The 16,930-nt window shown below is 45.9% G+C and overlaps 1 protein-coding gene across 1 annotated transcript in view; it reads left to right on the top strand.

Annotated features, from left to right (window-relative positions):
- UHRF2 (ubiquitin like with PHD and ring finger domains 2) overlaps positions 1–16,930 on the top strand; it is a 690,531-nt gene that overhangs the window by 382,770 nt on the left and 290,831 nt on the right. Inside the window, exon 7 of the mRNA XM_069230126.1 lies at positions 16,360–16,483. Within this exon, the coding sequence (XP_069086227.1) occupies positions 16,360–16,483 (124 nt within the window). The remainder of the gene's footprint in view (positions 1–16,359; positions 16,484–16,930) is intronic.

Genomic DNA, 16,930 nt, shown 5'->3' with positions numbered 1-16,930 from the left:
GGTCTTGGCGGCGAGGTAGGAGAAGGATCTGCCACCGGAGGTCTTACGTTGGATGCAGGGAACGACGGCGAGGGCGAGGTTTGCGGAGCTGTCAGGTGGGGGTGTAGAAGCTGAGTCTGTTGTTCAGGTAGGCTGGTCCGTCATTGTGGAGTGCTTTGTGTGCGTGGGTGAAGAGCTTGAAGGTGATCCTCTTGTCGACGGGGAGCCAGTGAAGGTCTCTCAGGTGGGGGGTGATGTGGCTGCGGAGGGTACGTGAGGATTAGTCGGGCGGAGGCGTTTTGGATATGTTGTAGGCGTTGCAGGTGCTTGGCCAGATGCTTGCATAGAGTGCGTTGCCGTAGTCTAGCCTGCTGCTAACAAGGGCCTGTGTCACTGTTCTTCTTGTTTCGGTCGGGATCCACTTGTAGATCCTGCAGAGCATGCAGAGGGTGTTTTAGCAGGAGGAGGAGATAGCGTTGACCTGCTTAGACATGGAAAGGGAGGAGTCGAGGACGAATCCAAGGTTGCATGGGTGGTTGGTCGGTGTCGGTGGGGTTCCCAGCGAGATTGGCCACCATGAGTCGTCCCAAGCGGAGGGGGTGGGCCCGAGGATGAGGACCTCCGTCTTGTCCGATTTCAGTTTCAGACGGCTGCTTCTCATCCAGTCGGCGACGGCCTTCATTCCCTCATGGAGGTTGGTTTTGGGGGTGTGCGGGTCCTTGGTTAGGGAGAGGATGAGTTTGGTGTCGTCGGCGTAGGAGATGATGTTGAGGTTGTGTTGACGGGCCACTTGTGCGAGGGGGGCCATGTAGATATTGAAAAACGTCGGGCTGAGGGAAGAGCCCTGGGGTATGCCGCAGATGATGTTGGTGGCTTCGGATCGGTAGGGGGGGGCGGACTCTCTGGGTTCTGCTGGAGAGGAAGGATGTGGTCCAGTCGAGGGCCTTTTCTTGGATACCAGCTTCATGGAGGCGTGTTTTCAAAGTGCAGTGGCAGACCGTGTCGAAGGCGGCTGACAGGTCCAGAAGGATGAGGGCAGATGTTTTGCCGTTGTCGAGTTGGTGTCTGATGTCATCTGTGGCAGTGAGGAGGGTGGTCTCTGTGCTGTGGTTTTGTCTGAATCCGGAATGAGAGGGGTCCAGGATGTTGTTGGCTTCAAGGTGGCGGGTCAGTTGCATGTTGACGATTTTCTCGATGACCTTCGCCGGGAACGGGAGTAGGGAGATGGGCTGGAACTTCTTGAGGTCCCTGGGGTCGGCCTTGGGCTTCTTGAGGAGGGTGTTGATTTCGGCGTGCTTCCAGCTTTCCGGGAAAGTTGCTGTTTCGAAGGAGATGTTGATGACCTTCCGTAGATGGGGTGTGATGGTTGCATCGGCTTTGTTGTATACATGGTGTGGGCATGGGTCTGACAGTGATCCTGAGTGGAAGGAGTTCATGATCTTGCGTGTTTCATCGTCGTTGATGTTGCTCCATGAGGCCAGGCGGTTGGTACGGGTGGTGTTCCCGGAGGTGGGGTCCGGCGTGGTCGGGGTGGACGTGGTGTTGAAGTTGTTGTGGATGTCGGTGATTTTCCGGTGGAAGAAAGTGGCCAGTGAATCGCACAGTTCTTGAGAGGGTGAGATGTTGTTGATGTTAGCGATGGGGTTGGAGAGTTCCTTCATGATGCTGAAGAGCTCTTTGCTGTCATGTGTGTTGTTTTCCAGGCGGTCTTTGAAGGAGGATCTCTTGGCTTTTCTGATGAGTTGGTGATGCCTGCGGGTGGCGTCCTTGTGAGTTGCGTGGTTGTCAGGTGTGCGTTCGTGGAGCCATATCTTCTTTAGTTTCCGGCAGTTGCGCTTGGAGTTTTGGAGCTCGTCGGTGAACCAGGTTGCTTTCTTGCTGGCTTGGTTGTTGGTGGGCTTCTTGAGTGGTGCGAGGAGGTTGGCCAGTCGTTGATCCACTGTCTGAGGTTGTGAGCGGTGTTGTCTGGGTGGGTGGGTGGGTGGGGTTGGTTGGCGGGTTCCTGGCAAGGGTGCTGGTCAGCTGATCTTTGGTGACTTTGCTCCAGCAGCGACGGGGCGGTTGTTGGGTGCAGTCGTGCTTGGTTTGTTTCTTGAAGGTGAAGTGGATGCAGTGGTGGTCGGTCCAGTAGAGTTCGGTGGTGTGGTTGAAGGCGACGTGGGTGCTTGTGGGGAAGATGGGGTCAAGCATGTGGCCGGCGGCATGGGTGGGTGTAGTAACGAGTTGTCTTAGGCCGAGGTTGGCGAGGTTGTCGATCAGAGTGGTGGAGTTGGCGTCATTGTTGTTCTCAAGGTGGAAGTTTAGGTCCCCAAGGAGGATGTAGTCCATGGAGGCGAGTGCGTGGGTGCTGGCGAGGTTGGCGATGGAGTCGCTGAACTGTACCTGGAGTCCGGGGGGTCTGTAGACGAGCGTTCCTCTGAGGGTGGTGTTGGGGTCGATGTGGATTCAGAAGTGCAGGTGCTCAGCGGTCCTGATGTTGTCGTCTGTGTGGGTGTAGACTTTGAGGGTGGACTTGTGGACGATGGCTATTCCTCCTCTGATTCCGTTGTCGCGATCTCTGCGGGTGATCGTGTAGCCGTCCGGGATGGCTATGGCGATGTCGGGCACTGAAGAGTCGTTCCACCAGGTTTCGGTCAGGAAGTCGAGCAGGTCCCAGGGTTCGATGGCGTGCGTGCGTGCGGAGCGGGTGTTGAGTATGCAGTGGATATGATTGGTTCCGGTTCTTGGAAGTTTAGTGGCTCTGTCGCAGGTGAAGCTGCAGGTGCGGCAGGAGAAGGGTCCGTGGGTGAGCTTCGGGGTGGTCTGGAAGCAGGTGGTGTTCCGGCCGGTGTTGAGTGCGAGGAGCGCGCTGGCGTTGTAGCGGAGTCTGGCGATGTGGGGATCGTGGGGGCCAGGAGTCCTGGCGTTGGGCGCGGTACATGCGCAGACGGGCTAGCCTCTGGTGCACCTCCGCCATTAAGAAGGGGAGGTGGGAGGGAGGAGCAGTTGGGAGGCGGGGGCGAATGGGGACGCGAGGGGGGCGGGGCCACAGGGACGCAGCGGTGGGAAAGGTGAGACGGTTCGGGTGGCCGAGGCAATGGGGGGCGAGGGGGCAGAGAGAGCGGCACAAATACAGGAGAAAAAAATAGCTGCAAACAGAAATTAGGCAAAATACAAATAAACAGTGAATACAATGAATACAATATTGAACAGGCACTACAACACTAACGCTTACCACTAGATGCCAGGGATGATCAGGTCCAGGAGGGCCTCGATCACTTGGCAGCAGTGAGGGCGAGGTGGGGAGAAAGGGGCACGGCTAGCTGGTGCTGTGCGCGCAGAGAGTGATCACCTGGTCAAAACAGGTCAGTGGTCACTCCTTTTGCTATTTGTAAAATTTAGCAGGGGCAGAGATACTGGGCGCATTCACTTCCTTAATTTTTGACAAGCCTAAACAACTTGTCTGTTGTACAGTTTTATTTAAGAATATCATTTGAACAGGTATCAGGCATCCTCTAAATAAAGCTTCCTTTCCCTTTATTTGGCAGTTTTTAGTTCCCCACACACTTTTTAAGTCAATTGACTTCAACCAGTATCCATAGCCTTCTATAGCCAACCAGAAAACAAAGGAATCAGAATAAATCAAATTTGTGTCAGTTAATAAAATATGCTGACTTTCCATCACTGGCAACTTAGCATTTTTAACATTATGCCAAGAAAAATATACAAACTTTTCAGAATTCGTTTTGGTACTCCCCACTGGCGGAGTTGGACAGTGTTCCTATTGTATATAATTAAAAATAGTATTTGGGGTACTTTCTCTGTGAATGTAATGATGTCCATAATAATTATAACAGAACTTATCTTCATAATTTTCTCTTGATTGATAAGCATCTTCACTTTCAAATACAGTAAAAAATTCTAAATCAGACATAATACAATCAACTTTTTTTTATACATCCCAGTCATCAGAAACCACTCCAGTTGTTATTACATTGTTAATGAAAAGTTTGAATACATATGGAATTTAAATGACCTCTGTCAGGCCATATTTGTCAAATGATACTTTATCCTAAACAGTCCCATTAGGAATTGGTATAGATGAAATGTTCACTAGTGACAAGTCTCTGCGGACCTTATGGGAGTAAAAATTTGGTTTTAAGACCTCATCCACGAGTTCATCTGTAGAGCGTTCAGGATGTTAATGACCATGTATTAATAAGAAAAATACGATGTCAAACCCCAAAGAAGGAAAGCAAGTACAGTTAATAAGAGCCATAGATAGTTCCATGGAAGAATGAAATTGTTAATTTTGAGCTTACGTGCTCTTTACAGTTTTGTTGCAGAAGAGGCAGATGAGTTGGTGAAAGTGTCATTGACGTCGGCAAAATATCTAGAAGCAGTTTGTGCAAAAACTGGAGCTGTATTTGGGATTGGAGAACTGACAGAAGTCTCCCTCAGTGGTTCATAGAAGACTATTTCATCTATCTGTATAGAATTTGAGTAGAATTGCTCAATATTGTTGACATTACTTGTCGCAGAAGAAGTTAATGGGACTAATAAAAGATCATTTTCCACCACCCTCAAGCTCGGAGACGTGCCAGCGTTGCTGCTTAAAACCTGTAAAGGAACATCCTGGTCTGTAGTGAGAAGGATTTGGATTCTACCCAAGAGTCCTCTAGGTCTGCTGTGCAGGATTGGCTATATGGTGTAGCTGGACATTGTTGATGGAGACAAAGTGATTTTCTTTAGAACCAGGCAGCGGTGGTAGGATGACAGTTCTGATACCGTGAATTCCCAGGACTGTAACCGGAGTACAATGGGAGGGACCAAACTCCTTTTTCACAGCAATCTTTTCACGCAGTAGCTGGTAGGTGTTATTGGTGCATCCCCTATTCCCAAGGAGGCAGCACTGGCAGATGTGTTGTTGTCCCGGAACTGTTGTAAGTCCTGCAAGACAATTACTCATTCATTTATGTCAAAATGTGTATCTGGTGCCTTCACGCCAGGACCATCAAGATCTGGAACATACATTTGTGTTCTGAACAGGCATTCCTATCAGGTACGGCCAACGCCCCCTCCCCAGAGACCTTCTAGGCAGAATATTAAGTGCTCTCTGGACTCCATACAGGTGATTAAGCCAACTACGACCCATGAATAATACTCTGGCTGTTAAGGATTGTTTTTAAAAAAATCAAGGTTTCTTCGTTCAACAGCACCATTTCCCTTGTGTTGAAATGGAGACGAATAATACAGTTGGACCCTTAACAAAGCCATGGCGTCTCTGAAAGCCCTTGAGGTGAAAGCTGTGCCCAGGTCCGAGTGGCAACTGCATATGTGCTGATAATGACTTGCAAACCTCTAATAGTTCGAGCGTCAGCTGAGCGTTGTGGCCAAACCCATTGAAATCTGGAGCTTGAGTCAACAGCGACTAGGATTTATTTCTATGCACTGTCAGGGGACCACAGTGGTCCAAGTACACACATTGTAAATGTTTGTTGGAAATTAGGAGGGGTGTCTGCGGTGGGTGTTTGACAGTAGACCCTTTTATTTGCTGACAGATGTCACAACAAAGGACATACTGCTTAGTCTGTTTGTATAGACCTTGCCACCAGTAAAGTGCCTTTAACAATGATATTGTAGCCGCCACACCAGCATGGGCAGAAGCAACTCCCTGATGTGTTGCTTTAATCAATTCTGGTCTTTCATCTTTGTTGGGAATCACACGATCACCCACCCCTGGTATTGTTACTAGGGCAGTATTGAGGCTGGATATACGGTAGGAATATTTGCCAGGATATGCCTTTGGCATGGGCTTGCCGCCAGCAGAAGCTTTTACAGCAGACAGTGTTTTATCATGCAGTTTTGTTCTAGAATGAGTTATTGCAACAACAGAAGCCTTAGCTACTGCTTCATCAGCCAAGGTATTGCCAGTAACGTGTAGTCCAACACACTGATATCCCAGTGTATGTACAAAATGGACATTGGGTAGCGTTTCCTTCAGATCCACTACTTTTCCCTTCAGTAGTCTGTATTTAATGTTGTTGCCTTTTGAATCTCTGAACTCATTCTGGCACTAGTATTGCAGATATTCATTGAAGGACTCAACACAATAGTACGAATCACAGACTATTAATGTTCCCTGTTCTTTATCCGTGTGCTCCAGTACCATCACCAGAGCCTTGAGCTCTGCTAGTTGTGCAGTGCAGTCCCCCAAGGTCTGCTTGTGTGTTGTGGATGGAATTCACCATATTTTATGTGGCCACTCACGACCATACAAGCGGCAGAGTATTGATGTTTAGTGCCTACTGCGGGCTGGGCTGAGCCATCAGTGTATATAATTGTTTGGCGTTGTTCAATAGACAATGTGTTTGCAGGAAAAGGGTATTCAAGTTCATATTGCAAAAATTCTTGAGTTTGTAATTTTGGGTCAAAGTCATAATCAACTTCAGTGGCAGTCAGAGGCGTTGTCCATTGAACCTAACATGGATGTAGTGCTTTTGCGTTTGGAAGGCTAGCTTTGATGATAGCCTCAAGGGTTGGGATCGGAGGTACAACAATAATGTGTTTCCCCTGGGCCAGAGATCTCTCTTTAATGACAGTCATCTGAACAGCAGTGAGAATTTTCTCTGTTTGAGCTAAGCGTTGTTCTGCTGTAGAATATAAATGTGATTTGTTTGCTATCGGGACAGTCTCACCCTCATTGAATGTGACCTACGTGAAACTGATGTATGATGGAACAACGCATGCAAATATCACGCATGCCTTTACAACGCGGTCTCTACAACGACCGTGTCTTTACCACGCATGCCTTTACCACTAAATCTGTTGTAAAAGCATGTTTGGTAAAGGAAAATGTGTGGTAAATTCTCCCCCGCAACCAACACCTGACACCATAATCCATCCGCTCAAACCCTTAAACTGCCCCATCCACGCCCTAACCTGAGCCCTAACCCCCCGCCCTACTGTGTCCGAAAACCTACCCCATCCTGTCCTCAAAACGACCCGACCCCTGGCTCCCACCCTAAGCCCTAAAACCTACCCTGACCTGTCCTAAAACTTACCCCGCCCTGTCCTAAAAACTACCTGACCGCCCCACCCCACCCCACCCCGCCTTAAACCCTAAACCCTACCCTGTCCTGAAAACCACCGTGGCTCCCACCCTAAGCCCTAAAAGCCACCCTGCCCTGTCCTCAAACTTACCCTGCTCTGTCCTCAAAATACCCTAACCCTCCGCCCTAAGCAGTAAAACTACCTGTCCTAAAAACTACCCCTCCCTGTCCTACAAACTTCCCTGACCCACCCAGCCCTGAAACCTAAAACCTGCCCTGTCCTAAAAACTACCCCAACCCCTGCCCCAAAAGCTACCCTGTCCTAAAAATGACCCCACCCTGCCCTAAAAACTACCCGACCCCTGCCCTAAACCCTAAAATCTACCTTGCCCTAAAAACTACCCCAACCCCCCAACTTAACTGTACCCTGCCCTGACTTAAAACCTATCCTGCCCTGGCCTAAAAACTACCCCAGTCCCCCACCCTAAACCCTAAAATTTACCCTGTCCTAAGAATTACACCACCCTGTCCTGAAAACTACCCCGACTTCCCTGCCCCACTTTGAAACCTAAAACCTACCCCACCCTGTACTGAAAACTACCCGACCCCCCCACCTTTGCCCTAAACCCTAGAAGCAACCCTGCCCTGTCCGAAAACCTACCCCACCCAGTCCTAAAAACTATCCCTATCCCTACCCCCACCCTAAATCCTACGCCGCCCTATCCTAAAAACTACACTGACCCACCACCCTAAACCCTAAAGCTACCCTGCCCTGTCCTAAAACCTGCCCCACCCTGTACTAAAAACTACCCTGACCCCCCCCACCCCACCATCAACCCTAAAACCTATCCTGTCCTAATAGCTACCCCGCCCTGTCCTAAAAACTATCCTTAGCCCTGCCCTTAATCCTACCTTTCCCTGTTCTAAAACTGCCCCTCCCCGCCCTAAACCCAAAAACCTACCCCACCCTGTCCTAAAAATGATCCCAACCCCACCCTAAAAGCTACCCCACCCTGAACCTAAAACGTACCCCGCCCTGTCCTAAAAACTACCCCGACCCCCACCCTAAACTCTAAAAGCGCCCCTGCTCTGTCCTAAAACCTACCCCATCCTGTCCTAAAAGCTACCCGGCCCCCGCTCTGAACCCTAAAAGCTACCCTGCCCTGTCCTAAGACCTACCCTGTCCTGTCCTAAAAACTACCCCAACCCCCTGCTCTCAACCCTAAAACTTACCCTGCCCCAACAACTACCCCACCCTGTCATGAAAACTACCCCAACCCCACGTGCTAAACCCTCAAATCTACCCTGTCCTAAAACTTACCCTGCCCTGTCCTAAAAACTACTCTGAGCCCGCCCTAAAACCTACCCTGCCCTTTCCTAAAACTACCCCTCCCCCGCCCTAAACCCCAAAAACTACCCTGCCCTGTTCTAAAACCTACCCCGCCCTGTCCTAAAGCCTACCCTGCCTTAAAAACTACCCCCTCCCTCCCGCACCCTAACCCCTAAAAGCTACCCTGCCCTAAAAACTACTTTGCCCCCCCTAAACCATATCCCGCCCTGTCCTAAAAATTACCCGACCCCCGCCTTCGCCCTAAACCCTAAAAGCTACTCTGCTCTGTCATAAAACCTACCCCACCCTGTCCTAAAAATTACCCTGACCCCCCCACCCTAAACCCTAAAACCTACCATGTCTTAGAACCTACCCCACTCTGTCCTAACAACTACCCCACCCTAAAACCTACCCTGCCCCTAAAAGCTACCCCGCCCTGTCCAAAACCTACCCTGTCCTAGAAACGACCCCAACCTGTCCTACAAACTACCCCGGCCCCTGCCTTTACCCGAAAAACTACCCTACCGTGTCCTAAACCTACCCCGCCCTGTCCTAAAAACTACCCTGACACCTCGCCCTAAACCCTAAAATTTACCCTGTCCTAAAACCTACCCCGCCCTGTCCTTTAAAACTACCCCAACCCACGCCTTCCTTCTAAACCCTAAAAGCTGCACTGTCCTAAAAACGACCCGCCCCACCCTATACGCTAAATACTACCCTGTCCTGTCCTAAAAACTAAACCGCCCTAAACCCTAAAAGCTGCCCTGTTCTAAAAACCTACCCCGTCCTCTCCTACAAACTATCCCAACTCCCTACCCCACCCTAAACCCTAAAAGCTACCCTGTCCTAAAAACTACCCCTACCCTCTGACCCTGTCCTAAAAACTACCCCAACTCGCCCCCACTTGCCTTTCTCTCCTCTGGTCGCTACTCCTTCCTGTTCCGCCTGGATTGCGCTCTCTGCTGTTACCACGCATATGCTGCCTGCTAAAGCATGCGTAGTAAATGCATATGCGTGATAATTGCAGCGTGGTCAATGCATAGCGTTGCATTGACAGTGTTGCTAGCGATGTTTCCCATGTGAAACCAATGGCACCAGCAGTAACTGATGATCAAATGTGTTTTGTTGTCCCTTGTATATAAGTGTTTAACTGCAAGCATGTCTTGTTGCAGTGCTCTGAGAATGCGTGTGTGTTTGACTGTCCAATATTTGCTCAGGACATATTAAGTCATATGATGGTTTAGTGCATTGACTCGAACACCTTCTTCGAATAAAAACAACTTGTAACACTCTGAGCCCCACACTAGATGGCGGACTTATGCAAAGCATGAGAATCTACAGCACTACATGCCACGAACAGATGTCTACTGGGTAAGTAACATTTTCCTTATAGCCTAATTTGGCAAATCCCACATCAATGAGGGCTACCCGTCTTACTTGTTGCACGAGGTCATCGTCCGTAAGGTAGGTGTCATCTAGGTAGGATAATGCCTCAGGGTCAATGTTGTGTAACATTTAACTACCAGAAGCTGAAAACAGTCCTGGAATGTCCTTATACCCTTGTGGGAGATGGCATTTATTTTCTCCTCCTGTTTCGCGGGTCTTATACCCATGATCAAGTATACAGTGGCAGGATTAATGCCTGGGGTATCTGCATGTGGTTGCGCTGGGGCAGCCCGTGCTGGGTAAATATTTAATGTCTGCATTACAAACTGTACTAAGAGTCTGTATATTGCTGTAAGCTCAGCATACACGCAGTGAATCTCAGCTACCGCCAAGTTTGCAGCATCAGATGCGATGTATATGTGGCCAATAAAGGCCAGGTAGGACCATCATTGCTCAGAGGACCGAACCTAACATGTATGTGTGTGGAAGGGCGCCATCAAGCCAGTTATTATGGTGTTGATAAGATAGAGGTATCTTTAAATATTTATAAGCTCTGTATTGTGCAGGTATGTTAGGTGTTGTGTAGCGATGAAATATATTAGTGTTCACATCAACTGCTGGAAAAGTGACCCAAGAATAAAATATTTCTGTTCTGTAGGCTGGGTGAGCTTCAACTACAAATGTAACAGGACCATTCTGGGCTGTGGGGCCATTTGCTAGCAAATGAGCAAAGAGGGGAAGTTGCATGTTTACTGCAATTGCTACCCGTTGTGGGTTTGCCATGGTGGATATACCTGTTCAGAGATAAGGACACCAAATGGGGATTGATCCTAAGTTCAAGCTTGACCAGCCTACAGCATTGGATAGGTACTATCTACTTAGCTGACGTGGAAATCCTCAACACCACGGTCGTCTCCGTATATAGTGTTGAGGTGTCTTTAGCACATAGTAAGACAGAGATACTTAGGAGGATACGAAAATTAGTGGCTGACCAAACGTTGGCGGAGCCATGTCACGTAGGCTCTCATTATCCTAATGAGGTTGCTCAATTTGGGCGGCAGAATCACCTGAATTGTGGGGAAATTGAGCCCAGTCCCACATCATGTGACAACTGTCGGCCTGTTCCGGTTTTCTGGCTAATTATCAGCACCTCACCTCGCCTCGCCCAAGAGCAGGGGTGATTGTGGCAACGGGCACATGACAGGAATAACTTCTCAGGGAAATCGTTGTGAATCAGATCTCATCCTTTTCTCTCAGTTACATTAGTCTCATGCTTATAAAGAAAAAGAGGCAGTGAATGGTTCAATAAGGTTTATTGAATCAGCTGCATCTTAGATAAAATGGCATGAATTGCAATAGCTAGGATGACAAAACACGCTTGAAGTAAAATGGTGACAAGAAGAGAGAAACACAGAAGAGTCCCATCATACTGTCACTATGCATAACCCCTTCGTTGCCAGGCTTTTTCCCCCTCCTGCTCCGAGCCCTTTTTTGGCTATTTGGGGCAGTTCGCGCTTAGGCCCTCATACCTTTTTGTTCACATAAGCTACCCACGCCAAATTTGCGTCCTTTTTTTCCAACATCCTAGGGATTCTAGAGGTACCCATATGTTGTGGGTTCCCCTGAAGGAGACTAAGAAATTAGCCAAAATACAGTGAAAATTTAGTTTTTTTCCAAAAAATGTGGAAAAAGGGCTGCAGAAGGCAGTTCGTGGTTTTTCCCCTGAAAATGGCATCAACAAAGGGTTTGCGGTGGCAAGATCACCATCTTCCCAGCTTTCAGGAACAGGCAGACTTGAATTGGAAAACCCAATTTTTCAATACAATTTTGACATTTTACTGGGACATACCCCATTTTTACTATTTTTTGTGCTTTCAGCCTCCTTCCAGTTAGTGACCCAAATGGGTGAGAAACCAATGCTGGATCCCAGAAAGCTTTATGTGTACATCCTACAAGTGTTTCATACAGAAAATAACAGCTGAAATAAAAAAATATTGAAATTGAGGTGAAAAAAACAGCCATTTTTCTCCACGTTATACTCTGTAACTTTTTCCTGCGATGTCAGATTTTTGAAAGCAATATACCGTTACGTCAGCTGGACTCTTCTGGTTGCGGGGATATATAGGGCTTGTAGGTTCATCAAGAACTCTAGGTACCCAGAGCCAATAAATGAGCTGCACCTTCAATGGGTTTTTATTCTATACCGGGTATACAGCAATTCATTTGCTGAAATATAAAAAGTGAAAAATAGGTATCAAGAAAACCTTTGTATTTCCAAAATGGCCACAAGATAAGGTGTTGAGCAGCAGTGGTTATTTGCACATCTCTGAATTCCGGGGTGCCCATACTAGCATGTGAATTACAGGGCATTTCTCAAATAGACGTCTTTTTTTACACACTGCCTTACATTTGGAAGGAAAAAATGTAGAGAAAGATAAGGGGCAATAACACTTGTTTTGCTATTCTGTGTTCCCCCAAGTCTCCCGATAAAAATGGTACCCCACTTGTGTGGGTAGGCCTAGCGCCCACAAAAGGAAATGGCTCAAAACACAACGTGGACACATCACATTTTTTCACAGAAAACAGAGGTGTTTTTTTAACAAAGTGCCTACCTGTGGATTTTGGCCTCTAGCTCAGCCGGCACCTGGGGAAACCTAGCAAACCAGCGCATTTTTTAAAACTAGACACCTAGGGGAATCCAAGATGGGGTGACTTGTGGGGCCCTGACCAGGTTCTGTTACCCAAAATCCTTTGCAAACCTCAAAATTTGACCAAAAAAAAAAACACTTTTTCCTCTCATTTAGGTGACAGAAAGTTCTGGAATCTGAGAGGAGTCACAAATATCCTTCCACCCAGCGTTCCCCCAAGTCTCCCGATAAAAATGGTACCTCACTTGTGTGGGTAGGCCTAGCGCCCACGAAAGGAAATGGCCCAAAACACAAAGTGGACACATCACATTTTTTCACAGAAGTAGTGCCTACCTGTGGATTTTGGCCTCTAGCTCAGCCAGCCTCAGGGGGGGCAGAAGTGGCCTAAAATAAATCCCCCCCCCCCCCCAACACCCCTGGGGAGCGACCCTTGCCTAAGGGGTTGCTCCCCACCTCTAAAAAAACAAAAAAACAAAACAAAAAAAACACAAAAAAAAGATCCCTGGTGCCTAGAGGTTTCTGCCCGCGGGGGGGGGGGCAGAAAAGGCCTTCCAAAAATGCCCCCCCCCCCCCTGGGAGCGACCCTTGCCCAAGCGGTCGCTCCCTCATGTCAATTTCCTAAAAACAAATAAATCCCTGGTGTCTAGTGGGCGTTTTAGTCTAAAACGCTGAGAGAGACTTCAAAGGGAACAAAATTCCTTTCCTTCCCTTTGAAGCCTCTCCGACCTCCTCCACGTGATCGGAAGAGAAATGCTTCCAGCGTGATGGGAGGAGGCCTTGTGGTTGTCAGCGTGCTGGGCACAGAAGGGGATAATATATATGTGGTTCCTACCTAAGCTATATTAGAGCACACAGTAATAAGCCCTATTCTGCCCTTTAGGTTTCTCCCCTGTGAAGACATCGTCCCCCCTAAGCAAGGAAGTCTGTTGTCTAGAAAGACACCATCACCATGTAGGCCAAATGTTATAATGTTAAAATGTTATAGCATTTTGAGGAGACTCAACCACAATTTTTAACGTAGCTGGGGAGCTCCTTATGAAACAGTTTGAGATTCAAAGCTGTAGTGGGTATAGTATCTAACAGTTCAGTGATCATTAAGTGGACATGCACACGATCGCAGGTTTATTACAAATGACTTTTTGAATATGTTTTGGGCACTATCCCACCTAACTGAAAGCAGAGTCAGTAAACTGCATACACATTTTAACTTAAACAAAATGTGGTGTTCAGTGTTTGAAATTATTACAGTTCAGTAAAGAAAGCTGTTAAAGTCTTTCCATTTAGAGGTAACGGCATAAGCAGTTGGCAGTGGCACAAGAATAGTTCTTAAATTGGATGAAGATTGCCATGGGGCGCATCAGAACATCCAATCGTGTCTTCCTGCAGTGACATGTATGATGAAGAGAAATTTTCTTCAACTAAATTCCAAAAAGGCTGAGGTTCTGATTATCCTCGGCTCTGTTTCTTTTTGATCTCGGGAATGGTTGCTTAGGTTGTTGGGTAATGTCCCACCTCCAGTGCCCCCCGTTGGCAATCTTGGCTTCATCTTTGATCAGCTTAGCTGTTCTGTTTGTATTGCAAACATCACTTGTTTGTTTTTTTATCTAAAAGTTTTGAACAAGATAATTGCTGTGTTACCATCTAGAGGGGTGTGGAATTTAGTAAAATATCTACTTCTCTATGGGTCAGGTTGCTTCATTTATCTCTGTGTCCTTCAACAAAATCCATTTGTCCCTTTGGTGCCGTGTAGTGCGGTAACAACAAATCATGGCAGCAATCTCATTATATAAGGCCTCTGAAAATAGCTCTCTGATTATGCCAAGGCTCATACTATAGTAGCGTTTGAATACTAGCAAATCTCTTATTTTGCCATCTTTCCACAGAGGTACAGACTGAGGCTGTAGGTAGCTGTAAGCAATAGTTCCAGTTTTGGATTCCATTTTGAGGCTGTGCAAACCTACAGAACATGCATGTTTTAGGTTTTTTTTCTAGCACTTCTCTAATTATTTACCATACTGAGAAAGCCTGGAAATGTATTCCTGACAGTTGGGGAAAAAAGTAATTGGAGGGAAAGCAAACTTGTAAACGCTCACAGATTTTCACTTGAGCAAATTTAGACATACATATTTGCTTGAGCTAACATGTAGATCACAAATATTTTCTAGGAGTACCATTTACCGGCCTACTTCTTGGTAATTCATGAGTCTGAAATCTGCACTAATGCAATGACATAGCATGAGTGTGATTTTGTGACTTCCTTTAAGAATTGAGCCCCTAATTAGGTCTTGTGTCAACCAAGATCTTTTGTTTTTAGTACAATTCTGTTTCTCTCTGTGTCTGTTGGCTGGCTTCACTATAAGTGGCAGCATTGTGCAAGTAGCATATCAGCACACAAAGTAGTTTTGTTCAATGCCAGGAACTACTGTGGCAATGTGTGCCTTTTGAGACCAACAAATATTTTTGCTTTTGCCAATGTTCATTAGAATAGTGAGGGCCCGACATCTTCCACAACAATAAAGTTTTACAAAAACTATGTCAAAACAAGACATCCATTGACAAAACCAAAAGGCTGACTTTGACAATGATGATTTATTTTCATGTTTCCCATATTCAGGTTGAAACTGGTTACAGTGATTTTTCCATTGTGAATATATGTTTTAGAAATACTAGTATGCATCAACACATTTTACTAAATGATGCTTCAAAGAAATGGCACCTAATGTTTCACAGCAGCTTAGCAAAATGTTTTATTTTCCTAATTGCATTTTTTAATGAACACATCTGATTTTGAAATCAAAGACTCCTGAATATTGCTTTGAAGCTTCTGCAAATATTTGCTTCTAATCAGAGAGCATTCTAGGAGCATTATATGTAGCCTCATATTGTTCAACTTTGCAAAGGTGTGTACACATTTTTATACTGGAACTACTATCAGTAGTACTGTCCAAGCTTACAACATTTCTTTAGTATGCGAACTCCCTGATAATAAAGGTTTTGCATTAATGAACCTTAAATATAAGTTCGAACAGCATTAACCTATGCACACAAATGTTACCTTTACTGTAGACGGTACCCTTCCCTGGTCCATTATATGGTGCAGTAAACTGGCAGCCAAAGGGTTTGTGCTGCAGGGGGCTGGGCCTACTTGTCCCAAGGACAAAATACATATGAAAACTTGTTGTCTTTGAGCCCAAACAATATGTCCTGGGTGTCGGGCCATAGCATTTCCACACCTCTGCATCTAGTGCCCATTTCATGTTTATTTGTGCAAAACCGCCTTGCATCTGTTTTATTGCAATGTGCTTTATTTGTCACATTTATTCAGAATATAGCAGTCTAGTCTGTACTATTTGTGCAAAACCGCCTTGCATCTGTTTTATTGCAATGTGCTTTATTTGTCACATTTATTCAGAATATAGCAGTCCAGTCTGTACTATGGCCTTCTTCGACCATCCTTACTTCAGGAAGTTTTTTTTTAAACGTGTTTGTTCTGTTCTTTTCATGTTTTTATAATTGCTTTGTACACTTGCAAGATTATGGTTCAGCTCCCAGATTCCCTTTGGAGTAGTTGCACCGTCAATAAATTAAATAATATTAACATCATTATTAATATTAATAATATTCATTAGTATAGTTATTATCATTATTGATAATAACAATAGTAATAATGATAATAATACAGCAATCTGTACAGTGCCTTCCAAACGCTTGACAGCCAATTTACCATTATTTTTAAGAGTAACTTGTTAAATTAGCAGAGCATTCTTTTGTCCAAAGTTCCTTGTGTTTTATGGACGCCATTAATTGCTGACAAATTACATTAAGGATCGTGTCCTCGCACATGAATTCCTGCTTACCTGCGACCTCAGTCCTCTAGATATTTTAAAAAGACTGTGTTATTTGACATGGCATGTATGTGATACTTGAGAACGCCCACTTTTCACTTAGTAGAACAAATAAAGTATGAAAAATCATATTATTCCAGGTACTGCCCATCGTGCAAAAATGATTCGACTGAAGTTGTGAATGCGGGAGAGAAACTCAAGCAGAGTAAAAAGAAAGCCAGAATGCCTTCTGCGGTGACAGAATGCCAGCGGGACTGGGGCAAGGTAATGGATAAATTCTGTGGCATGTGTCAAAATGTTTGCCTTTAACAGGGAACATTTCTTTAGTGTCCTTTGAATTTTACCCAGTTGATGAATAGTACAAGATCTGAAACTGTATTTCATGGTCTCAAATTGCTACTAAGTTATTACAGATTGTTTTGCAGTTTGAAGTAAGCTTCATTCCCATTCCATATAAATAAAATGTATTTAAACAGTTGCTTGCAAGCTTAGAAACTCAAAAGTAAATATGTCATGATAAGTTTGTTAGTTCAAATTATTATACCAATGTCTAAATTGTGCACCTTTTAAAAATCAGATATAAAAGTGTATGTTCCAAATGTCAATGGTTAGTAGTATCAGTCAATCACATCAGTTTGCTATTTATGGATTTTTCACACGAGCAATGCATGTAGTCAGGATTCCACAACCCCATGCCCACAAGCTCAAAGC

The sequence above is a fragment of the Pleurodeles waltl genome, chromosome 1_1 (assembly GCF_031143425.1).
Source record: "Pleurodeles waltl isolate 20211129_DDA chromosome 1_1, aPleWal1.hap1.20221129, whole genome shotgun sequence".
Lineage (NCBI taxonomy): Eukaryota > Metazoa > Chordata > Amphibia > Caudata > Salamandridae > Pleurodeles > Pleurodeles waltl.
Note: the sequence above shows the minus strand (reverse complement) of the source record. Positions and strands in the feature narration are given on the sequence as shown.